The 22652-nt window shown below is 40.4% G+C and overlaps 1 protein-coding gene across 1 annotated transcript in view; it reads right to left on the minus strand.

Annotated features, from left to right (window-relative positions):
• The window catches only part of LOC126456600 (glutamate receptor 1-like), a 192915-nt gene extending 173735 nt beyond the window's left edge, over window positions 1-19180 (minus strand). The window contains exon 1 of the mRNA XM_050092345.1: window positions 18946-19180. Within this exon, the coding sequence (XP_049948302.1) occupies window positions 18946-19180 (235 nt within the window). The remainder of the gene's footprint in view (window positions 1-18945) is intronic.
• Window positions 19181-22652: the final 3472 nt, after the last annotated feature.

Genomic DNA, 22652 nt, shown 5'->3' on the forward strand with positions numbered 1-22652 from the left:
TTGAAGTTGGCTAATCCGAGCGTTGCGCGCTCAAATTCAAGTGGCCTGCAAGTGACAGTAGATTCATAAAGCCGAACGAGTGAGTGATATAGAATTCGACATGGGACAGTAATAAGGATCAAATTCGAGCCAAAGGCTAGGCGGTCTCGTGCGCTATCATCTAAACTTTGAGATCAACTGATTGTTCAAAAATGGTTCAAATAGCTCTGAGCACTATGGGACTTAACATCGATGGTCATCAGTCCCCTAGAACTTAGAACTACTTAAACCTAACTAACCTAAGGACAGTACACAACACCCAGTCATCAAACTGATTGTACCTGGCATCGTGAATTTGCCTGTGTGAAATAACCACTGGCTATCTTCAACGCTAACTAACTCCGAAATTTAGAAACGCATCGAATTTCTTCTTAACATTTATATCTCCACACGACCTACCCTAAAACAACTTTACTGTTTCTGACCACTGTCTCTACAGCATGCTCCTATTTTTCTCAAAATTTCGAACATCTATTATTTTACAATATCAAACGGTTTTCCAACTACATCTTGATTTTTCTGAAGTCTTACACAGAGAGGCATTAAGCAGATTGTGCATTAGTTCTCGCACGGTTCTGCTTTGGCTGTCTTAGTAATCGTGTCAGTGATATCTTTTTGAAAGTCTGATGTTATGTCTAGGAGACTTGTGGATTCTACGCAACTTGAATAGTCGCCCTGTTGCCACTTCCCACAAAGATTTCCGACTGTCCCTTGTACCTTAGTTAACTGAAGTCACTCAAAACTATTAAACTGTGACTCTAATACTCGATCTCCATATCTTCCATGTCAGCTGCAATTTCCTTCTCAATCTGGACATCCAATGCACTGTTTTCATGTAGCCGCTCTCTCGTCTGCACTGAACAGTGGCGTTTCATCTGATGACCTTGCTTTCCATAGCACGGAAGGTCGTCCCTCGAACGACCATTTCTCTTTCGATCTCAAGAAATTTGTCCTGCAGCCATTTTCCCTTGGATTCTTTGCTCTTGTTATTTCCTTCATTCTTAAGTGACGTTGTGTATCTGTATTGTTGCAATTAAAAGAACTTTTTTGTACCTTTTCCTTTTGCCAATCAATATTAGGTTTTCTTTTGTTACCAAAGTATCTACGCAGTTATCTTCTTTATACATATATTTCTCTGTCCGACATCTGTAACTGATCTTTTTAGAGTAGTAAGTTCCTCTCGAACTGAACTGCTTTAACTACTTGAATAATTTCCTTAAGCTCATAACTGAATTTTTCAGTTCCTTATCACTTGCGTAACTATTTGGCACCTCAATTCTTACTACGTTGGTGGTGTAGTCATGGTTCCTAATTTGGGTGTGACAAGCCATTCACTATGTGGTACACAGTGGCTTACGCGTATGCTAATTTTCTTATTCATTATAAAACCATCTCCTGCACTAGCCCTATTTGATTTTACGTAGCCAATACTGTAATAACCTGACAATATGTCCTGTTCTTTCTAACACAGACTTCACCAATTCTCACTGTACATAACTTCAACCTATCTATGTCCCATTTAAAATTCTCTAAGCTACTTACCCTATTACGGGATCTAAGATTCCACCCTCTGACCACTAAAGTAACAGGTAAGTTGTTTTGCTGACGAATACATCGTCCTGAGTAGTCCCCGGCTGGACATGCGAATGGGGAATATTTTATCCCCGGATTGGGAGTACGTTACTAAAGATAATCCCACGGTCGTTCACCCATACAGTAGAGAAACGTGCCCTCGGGAAAAAATAGTGCCTCTATCCCTTGTACGAATAGACGACCTCATAGAGAGGTCGACTGGAATAGTTGCTATGCCTGTCGTCACCTTCATGAGGTTGCCGTTTAGTGCGTTTCATGCGGTATAGTGCCTTGTTGACGGTTCTTTTTAGCAGAAAATTTCTGATTCTTTAACATAACCTAAAATTACCCCGTCAGGGCGAAAATCGTCGTTCGTAAGTTAATAAAGAACATTCAGCAACCTACGACTTTTCCTATTAAATTGTTGGCTAAGATGGGTTATTTTAGCCCTCTACTGACACGGCTGCTGCCCTTCCTCACGATCCACAGATTGGTCTGGCCTCTTCACACGTGCCCTTCTGTTGTGGTTACACCTACGGTAAGGTAATATGGGTACGTGAGGCATGGCCTCCCTTCTGTTGTGGTTACACCAACGGTAAGGCAATATGGGTACATGAGGCACGCAGGCCACGCCCCTCGACAAGGTCCATGATTAATTGGAAGGGGGGGGGGGCGCGGAGAGAAGGAGGAGGCAGAGTGAGGAATGTAGCAGCAAATATTACATAATTTAAATAAACCTCAAATACTTAAAAATTTGAGAAAGTTTTTCATTGTTTACTTCAATTATTTAGGCAAATAATTAACGAAAAATTAATTTACAAATGAAAGTGACCGAAAGCTGTTAACCGGTAAATTTATGATTTGTAGAACAGCTGTATCATCATACACCCTTCTTAAGATCCTTAAGACTTGCACTAAATTGTCAGTACCAGGTATATTTTTCGTGGTGAAGAAGTAACTCTGTTACTTGAAGTCAGGATGTTCAGACTTAAGTATGAAACTTTCTTTTGCAAAAATCTACACGGCGTCAAGCGAGCCCCTTGTCCATTTAGACCACCGAGGAACTAAATATTACAAAGGAAAAAAATCTTTAAGATTATGCAACTGAATGTGAATTCAGTCAGTGTGCAGGTTTCGAGCATTCTTCCTCTGTGTTACCGTACATGACACCTGACTGTCTCCACTGGAACTGGAGTAGCAGGACGTCTGAGAGGCATGTAAGTGTCTTACTGCATCAGAGCAGAACACAGAAATTCTGGAAATACGAGTACCTACCCACCTGGCGTCTTCAAATGATGTTCTCGTCCCAGCACAGATGTTGAATTCAGGTCGGGGGTCCGGTGCTCTAGAGCTGACCCTAAAACGAAATTGCTGTTAATTGGGCTAAGGTTCCCATGTCACTGGTTGAACATATTGTCGCGAAGATGAAGAAACACGAGTTGTTTCATCTGCATTTCGTTATTCTAAAATTATTAAAAGTGTAATAATACCGGACATTATCAGCTGTACGGCGATTGTGAATTCAATGCATAGATAGCTTCAGATATGAAGTTATTATTGACTTGAGCCCATGTACAGTACATACATTGGATTCCTAGTTTCGACAGGGCTAAGCCACCATCTTCAGATCTGCAAGTTACTAAAATTTCAAATGGATTACACCATTGTAGCTGTAATTGTAAATTAACGTTTTTTCGTACGTTCTTTTGGACATATCCTCAGTTTACAGGTTGTGAAATCAGGCAGTGCGATAAAGCTAACGTTTGTTTTTGTACCGACTTAACGAACTGTGAATTTGAACTAAAAAAATAAAAACTAAAATTCCCTTTACGTAAGTTATTACAATAAATACACAACTTGCAATAAATGCCTTATCTCATGTAGAAAAGAGAGTAAAATAAAAAATGTAACTGCGTAGTCATCGTACATAGAATCATACAAATATGACACATTAGCAGGTGCCGCATGTGTCTGAGATGACTGCCGGCTACATACTACCGGATACCTGTTGGGCTAATAGAGTAATACAGAGGAGTGCCGTCAAATGGCAGCAGTCTCGTGAATAATAATAAATATTTTCTAGGCTCTTCTCGCAATATATATGTACATGCAACAGTATATCGTTACAGAAAACATGGCATATCAGTGATAGCACTATTACAATAATGGTAGTACACACATCAGAAGAGCATATCACAACGCGAGGTGTAGGTGACAGCTTCAAGGTGGACACTTACGTTTTTCACAAAGAGCACACACATAATACGTTTTCTTATGCAGTTATAATAACATGAGGTCTAGAGCAAGGAGACAATGGAAGATAATTTTCAACAGGTAAATTTTTGTTTATCGAGCACTACGATGTCACTCGAAGTCTAGGTAACAACTGAACAGTGTGATTATCGAGATGTGATACTATACAGCTTTAGAGAGAAACGATGGAATTTGCTGGAATTATAGGGAAATACACAGATCAAGCATTTACAAATATAAGGAATTACAAGTGAGAAGAGTTGCAGTTACAGAACTCCTAACTTACAATATAAGTTTCTATTTCAATATTATAAGCAGAACACAAAATTATCACCAACATTTGGTAAGATATAAGGACATTCTCCAACACAGAGTGTAGCTTCTTGTTCACTTAGCTAGAGAAAGGCACTTATGGCGGTGGACCTTATAGTTACAGTGTAAGACAATTGTTATCAATAGCAAGTGCCCGACATATTGGTGAAAAGCAATAGGGTATTATCAGACAGTGATAAGCTATACTAATCAAAAGAATAATGTGCTGTAATTCGAGTATGTATTGTGGAAACAAACCATGACCCAAAATATCCTATAAACATTTACGAGCGCTTTTTCTAACCAAGATAGCCAGATTACATGGCATAACTTTGTGAACAGCTTCATTTTATAGCTACACTGACTATTGTTTTACTAATTCTCATCTAGACCTAGAGCACTATATTAAATTTTCCACAGCATAACTCTAAGGTGTGGAGGATATCCTATGTCATATTTAGTTTCCATGATAGATAGATGAATTACAGGACACCACTGTTTTGATGATTGTGCCTTATCACTGCTTCCACAATACTGTTTCTCACCCAGACGTCGGGCACTAAGAAGATGACAATTTAGCTCTGAGGAAACTAGTAATCCAGTATACCTACATGTGATAAGCGCACTGTAATCTTCATATCTGAAGCTTTCTCTACTTTATTAAAAGTGGTTATTAAAATGAAATCTAGACTGAATGGTGAATAACTTGCTATTGAGATAATGTCATTTATTGTTATCTGTGTGCTGAATTATACTTTTAACGGTAATCCCTGTATCTTCTGTCTTGATAGCCTGTCAGTTTATATGACTGCAAAACTGTCGCTGTTTCCCTGTAACCCTAGTACTAGTTTTAAAATACACTCCTGGAAATTGAAATAAGAACACCGTGAATTCATTGTCCCAGGAAGGGGAAACTTTATTGACACATTCCTGGGGTCAGATACATCACATGATCACACTGACAGAACCACAGGCACATAGACATAGGCAAAAGAGCATGCACAATGTCGGCACTAGTACAGTGTATATCCACCTTTCGCAGCAATGCAGGCTGCTATTCTCCCATGGAGACGATCGTAGAGATGCTGGATGTAGTCCTGTGGAACGGCTTGCCATGCCATTTCCACCTGGCGCCTCAGTTGGACCAGCGTTCGTGCTGGACGTGCAGACCGCGTGAGACGACGCTTCATCCAGTCCCAAACATGCTCAATGGGGGACAGATCCGGAGATCTTGCTGGCCAGGGTAGTTGACTTACACCTTCTAGAGCACGTTGGGTGGCACGGGATACATGCGGACGTGCATTGTCCTGTTGGAACAACAAGTTCCCTTGCCGGTCTAGGAATGGTAGACCGATGGGTTCGATGACGGTTTGGATGTACCGTGCACTATTCAGTGTCCCCTCGACGATCACCAGTGGTGTACGGCATGTAGGAGATCGCTCCCCACACCATGATGCCGGGTGTTGGCCCTGTGTGCCTCGGTCGTATGCAGTCCTGATTGTGGCGCTCACCTGCACGGCGCCAAACACACATACGACCATCATTGGCACCAAGGCAGAAGCGACTCTCATCGCTGAAGACGACACGTCTCCATTTGTCCCTCCATTCACGCCTGTCGCGACACCACTGGAGGTGGGCTGCACGATGTTGGGGCGTGAGCGGAAGACGGCCTAACGGTGTGCGGGACCGTAGCCCAGCTTCATGGAGACAGTTGCGAATGGTCCTCGCCGATACCCCAGGAGCAACAGTGTCCCTAATTTGCTGGGAAGTGGCGGTGCGGTCCCCTATGGCACTGCGTAAGATGCTACGGTCTTGGCGTGCACCCGTGCGTCGCTGCGGTCCGGTCCCAGGTCGACGGGCACGTGCACCTTCCGCCGACCACTGGCGACAACATCGATGTACTGTGGAGACCTCACGCCCCACGTGTTGAGCAATTCGGCGGTACGTCCACCCGGCCTCCCGCATGCCCACTATACGCCCTCGCTCAAAGTCCGTCAACTGCACATACGGTTCACGTCCACGCTGTCGCGGCATGCTACCAGTGTTAAAGACTCCGATGGAGCTCCGTTTGCCACGGCAAACTGGCTGACACTGACGGCGGCGGTGCACAAATGCTGCGCAGCTAGCACCATTCGACGGCCAACACCGCGGTTCCTGGTGTGTCTGCTGTGCCGTGCGTGTGATCATTGCTTGTACAGCCCTCTCGCAGTGTCCGGAGCAAGTATGGTGGGTCTGAAACACCGGTGTCAATGTGTTCTTTTTTCCATTTCCAGGAGTGTATGTTGTTGGTACCTCACTTCATTTTCTTACGTCATACATCAACTAAAGCACGTACTCTCAAGTACAAAGTGAAACCTGTGACTGAAAATTTGGCTTTCAGAACTGCAAGCCTCCCCACTGTGAGATTTCTGAAATTTGAGTAGCCTCGCAGACAATTGTAGAGGAATATTGGACGAGGATAAAAACTGTCAGGATGTGCCGTATTAAAACTCTTCCGAGTTTCCCAAATGATTGACTATTTCCAGCTACAGTGTCCCCCTTCCTCTCGATCTGCATCACCGGATCCCGCAATGCTGAGGACACCACTTCACTGTCTGTGAAAGAGTTTGGTGTGGAATGGCTGCCTCGTCGACCCATGCACTGCGCTGCTGTGTGTCAGCCTTGTACAGCCGTGGAGTTGTAACGACGTCAGGATGTGCCAGCAGTCGACTCAGTGGTCTCTGTCCCTGCTGCATCAGTGCTGCCCACGGAGCTGCAGGGTGGCCCGTGGCATGCTTCCTCGCTGACGTGGCTAAGATCGCAGCAACAACAAGCGCCAGTGATCTGGCCTCAAAAGCTGCAGCCCTTGCCCTGTGATGCCTCTGACGTGTGTTGGGAGCCAACAAGGCTTCCCACAGTAGAAAGCCATGGCGTGGCCCACCACTGGCTGGTTGCAGACACCGCATTGGCCTCAGAGAGTGGAACCAGCAACCTGCCATGGACTGCAACACTGGGGCCCAATTTGCTGCTGTGCGTAGCCAGTGGTGTGATACACCCCGCTGTCGAGGAGAGCTGTCACACTTGAATGCCTTGTTAGTGAACCGGCGCCTCTTCATACGCAACTGTGAGCCTGTGTTTTGCTAACGCGCTGCTCCGAGTCATGTACTCATAACACCTGGGTTGGGCAACTGGGGCTCTTCGGCCTGTAACTTGCGCCATGCAAACCGCTACATTTACTCTTTTCAGCTGGTCTACGGCCCTCTTGTCTCCCTTCTACTTTGCGACTGCTGGTAGAGTAACTTACAGACAACAGTCCGGTGTCTGGCTGTAACTTGCGCACACAGATATATTGAACCAAAGCTAACCTTTTCTCATCTTCAACGGTGGTGCCGCTACACAATGGGCAGTTTAGACATCGAGTTTACATAGATCATTATGACTCAAAATGATTACGAAAACATAAATTTGTTATTGATGGGGCAAGATTTCTCATACTAGTTTTTAAACATAGTGCAAAATTAGTGCAATTAATTCAATGAAATGTAAGTAATGAATAGTTCTAAAATCTCAACAGTCTGAATTTACACAACTGAGCAACATCAAGTTTCCAATTTTGTTTATAGTATTAAATCATGCTAAAGAAAGTCTGGAATGCTTCATAAGCCAGGTCATTCGCATCAAGAAACCTCAACTAATATCTTATCACAATGTACTACTGCTGGAAGTTTGTCTCAGCAGGACCTCAGGTACAATGATAAACTTAAAACTGAAACAAACATTTTTGTTATTCAGTAAATCAGGCCACTACATGTAGCATTTGATCTCCACCTGTAATACTACAGTAGCACAGAACTGCCATGGCTTGCGATTACTTGCATTATTAAGAGGAGTGTCCCACATCAGAAGAACTGTTTTAGTTCATTCTGTGATGTTAATCAGCATATGATGTAAATGGTTCCATTACACCTTCTGAAAAAGACAATTTTAAGATTGTCAAAACCTAGGTCATGGAGCCTCTGAAGTTACAGCCATGTTTAAAATTTTGAAATCGTTTCCTTGGTTCAGTGCCACCCAGTTACGCATGACATACGTTCTTTTATCACGTTACACGACATATAAATATTTTTCACAGCATTTACACTCATCAGACTGATGTTCTTTCTCAACACTAGAACAGCTATAACGATTTTCCATACACATGGAGATGAACAAATTCCTTAAATTTCAAAATAATTCGACTGTGGTTTAGATGTGCCAGCTATATGCAGACGTGATGCTGCCATTTTTAGCTGTCACACTACATAGACAAATGGCAGAGTGTCTCATATTGCGCCTGGACTGATATCCCTTCACCCCTCCCCGTGTCTCCCTCGCTCCCCCCCCCCCCCCTCCCCACCACTTCTTGACTACATCTTTTGCATACAGGACAGGTACATCTTTGTTTGAAACAGAAAAATAACATTAACCGTCAATCTACTATAAATGACAAGAACATGAAAGAAATAACAAAAATCCATAGACCACATCATTACGTGAGAAATCCTGGCAAATTCATTTTTTATATAATTTTTAATACTAATACTGACAGTGTCTTTCATTTATTTTCTTTTAGTTGGTTGTAAAAGCTGAAACTGTAGTGTTTTTTTGTGTATGCTACTCCTGTGCTTAAAGCACATTGCTCCGCCCTAAGCTCAGCCAGTGTCGTTTATTCGCCATGTCAGCAGGTCAGCAGCTCAGCAGGACAGCTAACGCTAATGGCCTACCCTATCTCTGAGTCATGCAGACACACAGGTCTGTCCCTGCACCGAGTGTGCTTTAAATTCTCTTTACAGTCTGCTGCCGTGCTGTTTGCCTTACATTATGTGGCGCTGCTTGGCTAATCCTCTCATCTCATACATAAAACACAATGTTAAAAGAGGTAGAAAATCACTGTAATCTTATGGTGACTACTTATAAAGTGTCATGTTTCGATACATATTGGAGTTTTACAGAAATTCTTCTACCTAGTCTGAAAACATTTTACTTCCACTGTAGCACGTAGTCTTACTATATAGACATACACTTCTGATTCGTAGTTTTTAAGAGAACACTTTGGTCTGTAGGCATGCCATAGAGAAAATGAGTAGTATGCAATTACAAAGTGTTGCTTCCGCTCGATAATCAGACACTCATTCCTGTTGCTGTATTGTTACCCATCATCTACTGTTACTGTGTCCAAATCTATAATGTAGATGCTGTTTTATCTTTATTTCAAGAAATGTAAGAAAATATTTGTGAATCATATGTATGTACACACTGATCAGTGTCATCAGACATCAGCTATTCGCAGACAGAACATACTTTAAAATGTGGCTATAAATTTTAACAAATACAGAAGAAGAATGTGGACTGTTAATGTTTCCACATAAGGGAAAAATAATGTCGTTCCTGCGCCAAAACGAGATAAGTTCCTAAACTCAGATAAATAACAAAATTAATTATTTTTTCTTGAAATGTCCCCAGTAACAAACTGCAACACAAAATTAAAACTTTGCGAATTTAAACGTATATGTGGTCCAACTGACAGAACTCTGAGGTAGAAAACCAGAAAGGAAACTAAACTGAAGCTTTACAGTACTTGCCAGAACTGTTAACATTACATGGAAGTGGGTTGTACGTAATCTCAGAGGAAGCCCTGAGATGAAATTCCTTAGGGCAGTCAAAGGTTGCAGACTGGCAAAGTATGAAACACAGAAATAGGACAAGAGAGTCTAATTTTTGATTTGAAAAGCAAAATTAGAAAAAGATTATCTGTTGTAGCCATTTAGAATTAATTTAGCAGGAATATCTTCCTAGACGTGTCATAAACTACAAGCTTACTGGACACCGAAGTGTTGATATCTGAGGCAAAGGATGGTCTTTGGAACATGCTCCTCAATTTACACGATGAAGTGAAGAAAAAGAAAAATCAGAAGAAGATGTAGATGATGATAATGAAGCTGATTACGCTTCCTGAACTTTTCAGCCTGAGATGCTAATCAATACCTGGCCTTTAAACCTACACCTGTTTAACAGTGTATCTGCCCAAACTCTTCTAACACTTCTGACCCATTCACTTGTGTTTTTGTTGTTTGGTAATTGGCTCTTGAACCTAATGTAGTTTTCATCAGTCCCTCTTTCTTCGCTATTAAGAGAATGGGATCACAGCAATTACTTTGTGAAAGTTCAATTAGTTCACATTCTAGCATCTTGTTTATTTCTTGCAAAGGGAATGGGGTAAGTATTAACTCTGAACTTGTCATATAGCTTCACTTGAAAGCGATAATCATAGTTTTTCATACACTATGGCGTCCAGATGTTTAAGCAGTATCTTCTTCAATTCATGAAGTTCATTTTCACTTAATCTTTCAATACCTCCAATATTTTTTCAAAATATTTACATCCATTCTGACCTCATCAGACTGTGCCAACCTCGCTTGAGTATGAAGTAGTGTATTCCAAATCAAGATTCTAGTACATTAGTTCCCTCGTTATGCTTATTGTGGCATTGCCGTTACTGACTTGAGCTGACACATTTCATTGCAGTGTAAACACTTTTTCTTCATCATCTTCCTTTACATTCATTAAACCTTCCACAACATCTAGCATTGCGCTGTTTGCTGTCAGGTAGTCCATACATAATTTTAAACTGACACACATCCCTGGCACCACCTCAGATTTCACAGGGAACATCTTATCTTGCAGTTTAAGTTATTAGAGATATCGCTTCTTCAATATCTTACCTCTTATTCAATGAGCTGTAATTACTGTAATAATAAGCTGTAACTACTTGCACTGATAAATTATCTTTGCATATAAATCATTACATGCAGATCGAACCTCACTATAGGACTCGAAGAGTGCTACTGTTTTCATATTTTATACGATAGCCTAAGTTGTCTGAAGGCACACTTACTTTACTTGTTTTGTTTCGTCTTCCATAAGTGATTCCTTTCCAAATCATTTTCATAATAAGCCAGAAATTACACAAGTGGTCTGCTGCGTTCACAGTTGGACTAAGTCTTAGTGTCATATAATTTTTCTGCCTTTCTCTTTCTCTTGTCCGAACGTGCCCCAGAATTTGACTATTTTCTTGTCCTCTGGAGTTTCCGTAGTAACCCCCCCTGTTGATGCCCCTCTGAGACGTGCGCCTTCCCTTCTAGACGTTTTACAGGCAATTTTCGTTCAAGCCACAATGCATATTATGCCTGTCCACAAGTGATCCCCTATTTTACTCGATGGCATTACGCCTCGCTGGTCTCCATCCACTTCTTGTCCACTCTTCCTGCCCTTGTCTGTTGCCCGACAGCGAATCTGCTCAAGTACATCTGTTAAGTTACTGACATTATGTTTGTTGATAAGTTTTTACAGCGCTGACACAGGTAGTTTCAGTATTATCATAGCAATTAGACTGGATTCCTTGAATGGGTCAGTTAAGGAGATGTTTTTCTCCCTCTTGGAAAAAAATTCTGTAGCTTTCGCAAAGACAGCTAACTAAGCTTCGATCTTCGAAAATTTGGCTGTAGACACTGTTCTGTCTTCCGCTAGACCAGTATTGATTCAAAAATGAACCAATGGATTCTTCATATTGAATTATCTCATTCTGAGAAGACTGAAGGAGCACTCTCTTTTATTTGTCAAAAACACTAAGCAGCCTAGATTATACGACCTATGTTGTTGAGTGTTTTCAGCAAGAAGTCTTCATATGCTTTACATGTAATAGTTCCTTTTCTGAGAAATAATGGAAATTACATTCAAAAATGTAGTTTACTCTATCGCTTACTGCTTTCCTCTTATCTTGCCTCTTCCATGTTAATTTGCCTTCTATCTCGTAATACCATTAGTTACAATCTTGGTCTCTATTTTTAGGGAGTTTTTCAATATTTACTTCTATTTGGGTCAACTCTACTCACCATTAAGTATTCTTTACAAATTGTTCCTACATTGAAATTTTATTCATAAGTTGACATTTTTCGTTTGATAGAAATTCTGTTTTGGTGTTTTACTTTTGGTGTTATGATTTACTAGTCACAATAGATTCAGTTTGTGTATCAGAATTTCTCTAACCTTGGAGTCTACTCGATTAATGCAAAATACATGATATTCAAATTTGTTTTTAAAGTTTTTAATGTCTTCTCTCAACTTATTTTCCATTTTATCTTGATACTCATTCAAAGTTTCAATCAGATCTTTTGTTTTCCCCGTCTTTCTTCCCTAGGGGTTGCTATTTTATTACAAATTGCAATGTCCACTCCTTTTTGCCCTCGTTGTAGTTTCATTATCCTTCTTTATTAAGTTTACATAAATCAATTTTAATACCCATCTGTTCTGCTTTGATATCCTACTTGTTGTTTGTTGTTGTGGTCTTCAGTCCAGAGACTGGTTTCATGCAGCTCTCCATGCTACTCTATCCTTTGCAAGCTTCTTCATCTCCCAGTTCCTACTGCAACCTTCATAAGTTCACTTAATTCATCTCTCTGCCACTTCTTTCAAGTTTTTAAAATTATTCTTTATTGCCTTCTGGAAATCTTGCAGCGTTTATATTTAGTAAAACTTGCTGTATTTCTCCCACAGTTTTATTTCCTCTATTGTCATCCTCACTTGTCAAGGTACCACCTGATACCATACCAGAGCTTTACATAAGCAAATCTTCTGTTGATTGTTTTGAAATGACACATCAGATTCTGAATCACTTCCTCATTCACAACAGTCACGTTAATGTGGTCAGACATGACAGAATTTACATGTTCATGCACACTATCAAACTTGTTTATGTGTCATTTGTAACTGATATGAAGGATAATCGTTACCATAAGCAGCTTGCACACATTCCTCCTTCTAAGAAAATGTCTCGTTTCCACATTCACTTGCAATTTTACGTTTAAAAAAGCTTTAGAAAAAAATTTACAAACATTCTTTAACACAGCAACGATGACTGCATATGCATTGATAATATTCAGGTCATTCACCTCTTACTAACACTAACTCCATACACTGAACAAGTTCATGTAAGCTTAATTAACAGTTACTCTGGTTTCCAGTTCTCTGTGTGCTGTCACCAAGAGAGTCTCTGCCACTGTTAGCTGTGTGCTGCCAACGTGGTCTTGTACCACTAACATTGCTCAATTTGACTACACCACATCTCTCATTCGCCTTTCCTTGCTAGTGCAGCTGCTTGGACTAGGGGTTTCTTCTTTGTGTAGCCTGCTCTACTCTCTTCTCCTTTGTGTGCTTCCTTCTTGCTTTGAAACCTTCCCAATGTTACTGCTCACGTAATCCATGGACCACACACGCAAACATATATATTACCGTAATACAGTTACATATAGCTGCAGTCTTTAGGCTCTTTTTACACACTGTAAACACAATGATTTAACAGTAATTTGTTTGTAGCAGAATTCTTAAAGTTCTGTATAGATCAAGCCCGATTCTTGACAGTTCAGTACCAACTTTCCTACTGCTCAGTACTCTCGCTTGCAATTTCAAGTCTGAGTCTTTCAGAAATTCTCTTCATGAAATAATATAACAGCAAGGTATGCTATGAATGGCGGTAAAGACCCCCAACAAAATGCCACTGAATGTGTTACAGTCTGTGAAAACTTCGACTTGCACTTCCCTCCTCTGTGTTACCACACATAACGCGTTTCCACTTTTACTGGAATAGCAGGACGATAACGAGCCAGCGGTCTGTTTGTGTTTTGCAGCAACAGAGCAGACTTCTGAAACCCCGAAAACACCCACGTGGCGTCTTCGAGTTTGGTTGTTGTTCCTGTAGATAAGTAGAACTCAGGTTGCTGATACGGAGCTCTTAAGATGCGGTTGAAAGGAAAGTGACAATGATTAGCTAAGGAACACCATGTTACTGAATAAAAATCCGGCGTTTATTGGGTGTCAATGGCTATTTGACCATACTTTCATCAATGAAGCCAAAAACTCATTACGAATGTCGCATGTGAAATAAATCAAATCAAATATATTGTTAAACTTGTAGTAACATATCAAATCATATATCATAGTCTCTGTTACTTTCTGCTTTACATGCAGACTCGTGACAGCGACCCTATACAACTGTACTGTAAAGCCCTCATCTAGATGTGCAGTGAGCAGCCCTAATCACGTTGCTGGTCTTTCGAGAAGACGAAGATACGAACTTATTCACCAGCGAGCTGCTATCGTAATGTAAAAGTGGCTGTTACAATGATACCTGAACTAATATTTATAATTCTCTGCTGATAGGACATCTCCGATGGTTATCAATCTTGTATGAACTATATTTTAACGAAGATTGTAAATCATAATGTGGGAGTTGGCGCGCAGGCCCAAGGGTAATCCCTAGACCTGCCATGACAAACAATCAGATTATACTGCTGTTAAAGTGGTACAGTGACTGATGAAATAGGTATTCGATGCAGCATCTGAAGTCAGCATTTCACCCTATTTTCCTGCATTACACATCAGCCAATGCATATTCTCCCTACTACAAAGTGAAGTGTGGAACTGAAGATTGTAACTCCCAGAACCAGGGATGTTAGAATGTTATTCAGCACGTTGTAACTGAGTGCCTGACAAATATCACAGTATACACTGACTGCTCTAAGTAAGTCAAAGAATGGGATTTACACCATTCTGTTTTATTATCAATACCAGAGCTAAAAACAAGCTTTACCAGGAAACGAGTTGCTTTATGGCTGAAGTTCTAGCAAGAAAAGAGGCACTGAGATATGCACTGCATACTATCAACAATATTTCAATAATAATAGACTTCCGTAGTTGTCATGAAATAGTAGAAAATCCATCCTCGAACTTGTAAACGACCTATTAGATCTTCGAGGTGCATGAACTAATATCTGAGTGTAAGAGCAAAATATAAGAGTGCAATTTCTGAGGGTCGAAGGGCGCTTCGGAATCAGAGATAACGAAATGGTTGGGCGTTTAGGTAGGAGTGGCATCGTGGAATGAACACTTTTCTTTGTAAGTCCGCCTCACATTGACTTCATAAAAACTGTAACTCAGGGGACATCAGATGATTGTTAATTCTGGCAAACCACTTAGATAATGCAAGGTCTAAAATTGGCACAGATTCGACATAATTCCCAAATAAACTTTCAAGCCGACATATATCAAACATAGTATGTGAAATGAACATGGGTGTGACCGTGGACATCTCTACACCTTGTTATTGTGAAAGTCGCGCCTCTAGAATAGCAGATCCAAATCACCTTCTGCTCAAGTCTTCTCATTACGCTGGTCAATAGACCGAACCTTATAAGGCAGTCTTCCAGTTGGGAATTCCCCTAAATGCAAGTGTCAGCAGTAATCTACGTCCTAATCGCAAGAGTCTTTCAAGAGATGTCTGTTATCTCTCAATTATAAACAGTGCAGACAGGATGATGATGATGATTTGGCCTGTAGAGCGCTGAATGGCGTAGGCATGGTTGTCAGAGCCTGGACTTATTCACAAACGTTTCACTGGCAGTCTCGAATTCCCTGGCCTGGCCAGGATTCGAACCTAGGACCCTGTGATCAAGGGGCAGCAACTCTAGCCACTAGACCACGAGCGTAAAGACAGAACGCCACAGCAACTGCGATATTTCATTGGCTCCACAGGTGCACTCCAGTAACTGTTGCCAGAATAAGAAATCTTATGCAGTCATTTTATAATTGGTTAGTTGTTTTTGCCATTTGACTACTGTACAGTCAATTACTTAATTTCAATGATGAATACCAACGAGATTATTCCAGTAAAAAATTATTGGGAGATGTTAACATTCCCAACCAACTAATAAGAAATTTTACCTAACTGTGATACTTCATTGGCTCCACAGGTGCACACCAGTAACTGTTGCCAGAATAAGAAAACTTATGGAGTCATTTTATAATTGGTTGTTTGTTTTTGCCATTTGACTACTGCACAGTCCATTACTTAATTTCAATGATGATTACCAAAGAGATTATTCCAGTAAAAAGTTCTTGGCAGTTGTTGACATCACCAACCAACTAATAAGATATTCTACATTTTGGTGTTATTTGTAATGACGATTTTCAATTAAGTAATAGTGACAATTATCAAATATTCGTTATCATCTTAACAAAGTGTACGATATTGTGAAACGTCTTAAATAACAATCTAATTGTCTAAATAGGTAGGTAGCTAAAAGCTAAATAAATGCAATATGTAAGAGAACACTTGTTCATTAGATCTGCAGGTATAATTAATAGAAATGTGTACATCTGGATTTTAAAAATATTTACTTGTTGGAGTTAATAAAATTCGCTTATGAAATTGTGTCATTGTTTGAAACTGCTTATCAGTATGAGCAGTTATTAACAGTCATAAGTTCCCTTTGGATCCAGACTTACTGAGACATGGGTCTGTTCTGAATGCAATCACTGTAGACAGAATATCATCTGAAGTAGAAAAGGTATCACCAGTGAAGAGGTATCAGATTTCAGAATCAAAATATTATTCCTTATAGTTGTTACTCAATTTTTTTAAGTATTCTCAAAATATACTAGCATTTGTATTAAAATGTTTTAGGGCTTAAGTTGTTTTGATAACAGGATGGAAATTCAGTTTGTCGCTGTTCTTACTTTGCTAGGTACTATTCCTAATTTCAAAGTAAATGTTCATTTATATAGTAGTTACATTTTTTGTTTCAATAAACATAAATTGCACTTTATTTATTTGACCTGAATAAGCCTTCAAGTCTGACATGCCACCTCAACATAAGTTATCATGTTAAGTATGAGCTCAATATATAAACTAAAGTGTGAGAAACGATCGTTTACTAGGCAAAACTAATATACTGATTTTCTCCTAAAAGGAATATTTTTAGGATGGACTGCCTGAGAGATTTATAAGCAATCTCGTGTGCAGAGTGATTGCATTGTCCTAGCTTCTAACAAAATGAAACATACCACCTGCTTTACAACGACAGAGCCTATGTCGCATTCCACCTCATACCACTTCAAATATTTCGAGTTGACTGAAGACAACTGTGACTGACAATATAGTCTCATGACACTAGCAATGTGCACAATTTTTAGTATCTGAAGTTTGAAACAATTTCCAAGACTTTGTATCACTTGGAAACCTTACCAATATTTGACTTAATATTTCATTTTTGATAACATCGTCAACTGGTATATGTCTGTGGTTACTGTTAGTTAATATTGTTAACCAGGTCGGGTGCTTGGTGAGGAAGTGAAACTGAAATCCTTATGACGTTAAAAAAATGGAGAAAAAAATAGTGGCGTTTCTGATTATTCTATGAAAAATATACACTACGGTGGTCTCCGTTGCAATGTTTACGGAAGTTTATTTGATGTAACATAAAATGTGCAGTATATGCTCCTAAATGTCGCTGCCAAACCAAAACTGAGAAGAAAGTTTTGAAAGTTCCAATGAGGTACAAAGTTTCTGTGTGTTGTTATCAGCTTGTCTTGCAAGATTTTCCGTATATTCCACATATGCAGTTGTCTGCGTTGGACTCAGGTGATATATTTAGCTTTGAAATGCAAATTAGCAGGGACCTGGAAGTAAAAAGCAGCAATTACTAACACTACATAACCTAGTTGATCACACAGGATGGGTTTGGAACGCCAATTTTATTATTGATTATGACGCGTTTTGATGCCAACTACCATTAGACAAAACCAAAATAATGTAAAAAGATGTTTTGTGATGTGATTGCTCTCAATGCAAGAAATTAAAGTAGAAGGTTTTTCCGCACCTCATTTGCTATACATCGCTTCGAATGTGAAGCAAAACTACACCAAATGATTCTCTAATCTAGTTTATTTCTTAGTTATACATAAATCATATCACAAAATTGTGGTCAACTTTTACCAATTTTTTAAATTTTATTTTCTATTTCTGTTTCGAAATCATTGTGTTACTGACACCTCATTTTCTTTCCCATCGTCTTCTGTTCTCGAAATGTCCTTAACTTAGTGCTCGATTCCAAGGAAACCATTTTGACAATTAAATACCACAGCAATAAAACTTTTTATGCATAAGTAGCTAAGCTTTGAAGATATGAACTTATTCATACTTCGTTTACTTAGCTAGAAGCAGCTGTTGGAGAAGTATTTAGTTTTTCTCTCAAATCGCTAGGTTTTCTGAACTACTTTCAAGCAATAATTTTTCTTTTGCAAAACTATACTTCATATTGGTCGGTTTCATACTCCATTTGCCAATTTCCCCACTCTTCGTTAGGCTATGCAAATTTGGACAAAAATCTTTCTGCAAGTTTCCCTCAGATATGTTTTCCTTGATTGTCATGAGTACTTTAAACCAATTAAATATTTTTTTTTACTAATTCAGATTCCACGCTGGTCCATTTTGTATTCCTTTTGTCCATTCCCCAAATTAATTTTGGGTGTAAGAATGCAATCAAACTTGTTCCCTAAAATAACTAATTATTTTTTCTGAATTACTCCAGATCCGTTCAAACAAGAAGAAATTTTGACATCGCACTGGTTGGTTTGATATCTCATTTGCCCATTTCCAGCTCATCGTTGGGTTATGAGAATTCGCAGAAGAACCCTAAGGTGTCTGGCTTTTTTTTCCTCTCTCTCTTTAAGGCTGAAGATGAGTATTACCAAAATGTGTAGTAAGTAATAATAAATAGCTGATGGTGCAAACAATTGCAGTGCATAAGCATTTGTTATATTAGTAGATTATCTTTGTTATCAGTCCTCGGTGTAGTGAACAACTGTTTGGTAGAAGCATGGTCGAAGTTCTCTAGGGTAGGTTGCGTTCTTCCCAACAGTGCCGCCTCATCGTCGGTGTAGTGACAGATGGACCCCTCAGTTCTGCGATGGTTTTAGTCCTCCGGTGGAATGCGATCTCCACCAGCAGCAGGGCCAGCGACACGCAGAGACCGAGCACCAGCAGCGCGAACTCTCCCTGCACGTGCGTCAGCTGCAGCTTCACCGGGCCGTCCGGCGCCTGGGCGTACGACCGAAGGCCCGTCTGCGCAGCCAGCTGCACGCGCGGTGCCATCCACTTGCGTGCCACCTGCAGAGGGCGTATACAGCAATGAGACCATGGTGTACCGTCCTTTATCTTCTAAGTGGATTTCTGACACACTAAAAAGGAGCCACACAGAGTATAGTATACGCAATGTAAAATGTTACTAACGACCAACTAAAACTTTTATGAAAACTATCAACTTTGGAGACGTCGGTACGAGGTCCTCCGGTCTGTCATCTACATCTACATCTACATCTACATAATTACTCTGGAATTCACATTTAAGTGCTTGGCAGAGGGTTCATCGAACCACAATCATACTACCTCTCTACCATTCCACTCCCGAACAGCGCGCGGGAAAAAAACGAACAACTAAACCTTTCTGTTCGAACTCTGATTTCTCTTATTTTATTTTGATGATCATTCCTACATATGTAGGTTTGGCTCAACAAAATATTTTCGCATTCGGAGGAGAAAGTTGGTGACTGAAATTTCGTAAATAGATCTCGCCGCGACGAAAAACGTCTTCGCTTTAATGACTTCCATCCCAACTCGCGTATCATATCTGCCACACTCTCTCCCCTTTTAAGTGATAATACAAAACGAGCTGCCCTTTTTTGCACCATTTCGATGTCCTCCGTCAATCCCACCTGGTAAGGATCCCACACAGCGCAGCAATATTCTAACAGTGGACGAACGAGTGTTGTGTAAGCTGTCTCTTTAGTGGAATTGTTGCATCTTCTAAGTGTCCTGCCAATGAAACGCAACCTTTGGCTCGCCTTCCCCACAATATTATCTATGTGGTCTTTCCAACTCAAGTTGTTCGTAATTTTAACACCCAGGTACTTAGTTGAATTGTCAGCCTTGAGAATTGTATTATTTATCGAGCAATCGAATTCCAACGGATTTCTTTTGGAACTCATGTGGATCACCTCACACTTTTCGTTATTTAGCGTCAACTGCCACCTGCCACACCATACAGCAATCTTTTCTAAATCGCTTTGCAACTGATACCGTTATCATCGTGTATGGCATTGTTCTGTGACGTGTCTGATGGTCTGTGGTCCTATACAATTACAAAACGAGGGTGGCTGCTTATTGCATTTCTGTTAAAAACTTTCACATCTGCTATTTTAGGTTCTAATGCTGTTTAAATTCTAATCAAGAGTGGTATCGTGTGTGGATTACATCATTGATATCTAGATGTATTTGCAGGTATTTATTATTAACGATCCATCTTCACTCGCTCGTAGCAGCATTACTACACTGTGGTTGAGGGTGTTGAACGTGTCTTAGCTGTGGCAATGTTTTGTCTGGGCGACTCGATAAAACAAGCAATCATTCTCATGATGTTATTAAGTTGGATGTCTGTTTGTGGTGAAGATAGGCAGTTTAAACTAAATGGTACACAGTATTCAGCGGATGAGAACACAAATCCCAGAGCACATGAACGAAGGTTGTCTGCTGATGTTCCCCACGTTGTACCACATAGCTTGTGGTTGATGTTGTTTCTTGTTCAAATTTTTCTCTAGTTTTTGTTAGGTGCTCCCTATAAAGTAGAATTCTCTCAGGGGCGACATGCAGGTGCTGATACTGAGTAAGTGATGATTTCAAACTGCATGTTCAATTGCCTTCCGGCACGTTTGTTATTTAGGCTGAAGCAGGAAACTTCCGTTTTAGTGGAGTTTGGTTGGAGTCACTATTTACGAATTGAGCTACACATTGTTAGAAGTAACTAGTCATTGGTGTAACCAAACTTCCTTCATTTTGATTTTGACGTGTCTGCAGTGTACACACTGAAGAGAAATGGAGCAAGAACAGATAACTATGGAAGGCCGTAATGTTGTGGATTTGACGATGTATCTCATGAATCCTTGGAACACTCTATTATTTCGCATATCGAGAATCAGTCGATAGGCTTCTCTGCAAATTACCGGAAAAATATTCATCACCCACTTAAACGCTAAAATGGCTATGAATTGTTCTTGATTTTACAGGAGTCGTACCAGCCGGTCATATGACCCTCCACTGCCAACAAAAGTCATATCGGTGAAGTGGTCTGAATGACCTAATCCATTGTATGAAATCAGTGCAATAACGTGTGTCAACGAGGAGACGTGACAGAAAAGAGCTATTCTATTTGGACGTCTCCAGACAACAGTGTGGATATAGTCAACGATTTGTTAATGTATCAGAGCGTGCTATTCAGCTACCCTAAAAGTAATTCTGTACCACTTGCACTTAAGTAACACGATGTAATAGTGATCGTTGCCGACAGGGACCGCCGAGACGAGTGTCATACATTCTTAGTGACAAACGTTTTCAAACGAGACATGGAATGCTTCTGTCAATGAATTCAGGTCCTTGTCAACCAGTTTCCGAGCGAAAATTGCGAAGGGAACCGCAGGTAATTTACATCTGCTGTCAAGTACCTCACAAAAGTCCGTTTCTAACGGTGACACATAAAGCCGAACGTCTTCGGTCGGCAAGCCAAAACGTAAACGGGACAGTAAGTGGCTACTTGGACGTGTCTCACGAGATCTGGGGAGAAGTGATTTTGTCTTGTTTATAAGTACGGAAGGCGTCGAGTGCACCGACACCCGGTGTGGAATTTAACCTGCGATGTGCGAAGTGTGTGGGTACGGCTGGATGTGATTCTGTGTCCATTAGAGGTTGTTTTCCGTAGAAGCACTTGTGCCCACTCATTTTGGTTACCGTAAACTTGGACCGTGACTTCTACATCTACATTCTATAGGTACTGGGCTGTCTTCTGTATATGGAAGAACAGTATGTTGTGGATAAACCTGTCCACCAAATCTGCAACAATGGTGTTCATGCCTACATTCCTCGTTCGACTAGCAATCATCAACTCCTAGATTTGGTAGCCCTAAGTGATCTGACCGTCAACGAATGACTTCATCTGGATATGGCAATCCAGATGAAACCTGTGTACTCTAAGCCCCGTCGAAATGAGCCTACTATCAAGGCTAGAGGCGGTGTTACACGGAATTAGTGTGATATTCCTTAGTGATGAATAACTTTTGTCTGGTGTTCTTATTTTCCTCAATGCAATAGCCTGAACACTAATGTATCCCGAAAGCTCAAACGTCACTGCCACAAGAGTAAAGACTTATTTAACCCTGCCTCTGCAGTACAATCAATTATGGTAACCTATATTAAAATTGTTTTGTGAGGACGTGAGACACACCTGGGAGCAGCATATTTTCATTTCCTACCATGCGGGAAATGTATGCATCGCGCGCTTGAGCAACTGGAGCAACGCCGAATTGTTGCGCTACAGTCGACAAAAGGAGGTCCGACATTACATTATAAGGAATCCCATGAGTTTTGTCACCTCGGTGTGTTGGTCAGTCAGTTAAAAAGTGCAGTAGTATGTGATGAAATACACATGTTTTTCTATTTTTTATCTCTACATGTTTGCACATACAGTGGGAACATACCCACAGTATATTCTGTGTCATTTGATCAGGTTTCTTCCCAC

The sequence above is a fragment of the Schistocerca serialis genome, chromosome 2, assembly GCF_023864345.2.
Source record: "Schistocerca serialis cubense isolate TAMUIC-IGC-003099 chromosome 2, iqSchSeri2.2, whole genome shotgun sequence".
NCBI classification, from domain to species: Eukaryota; Metazoa; Arthropoda; class Insecta; order Orthoptera; family Acrididae; genus Schistocerca; species Schistocerca serialis.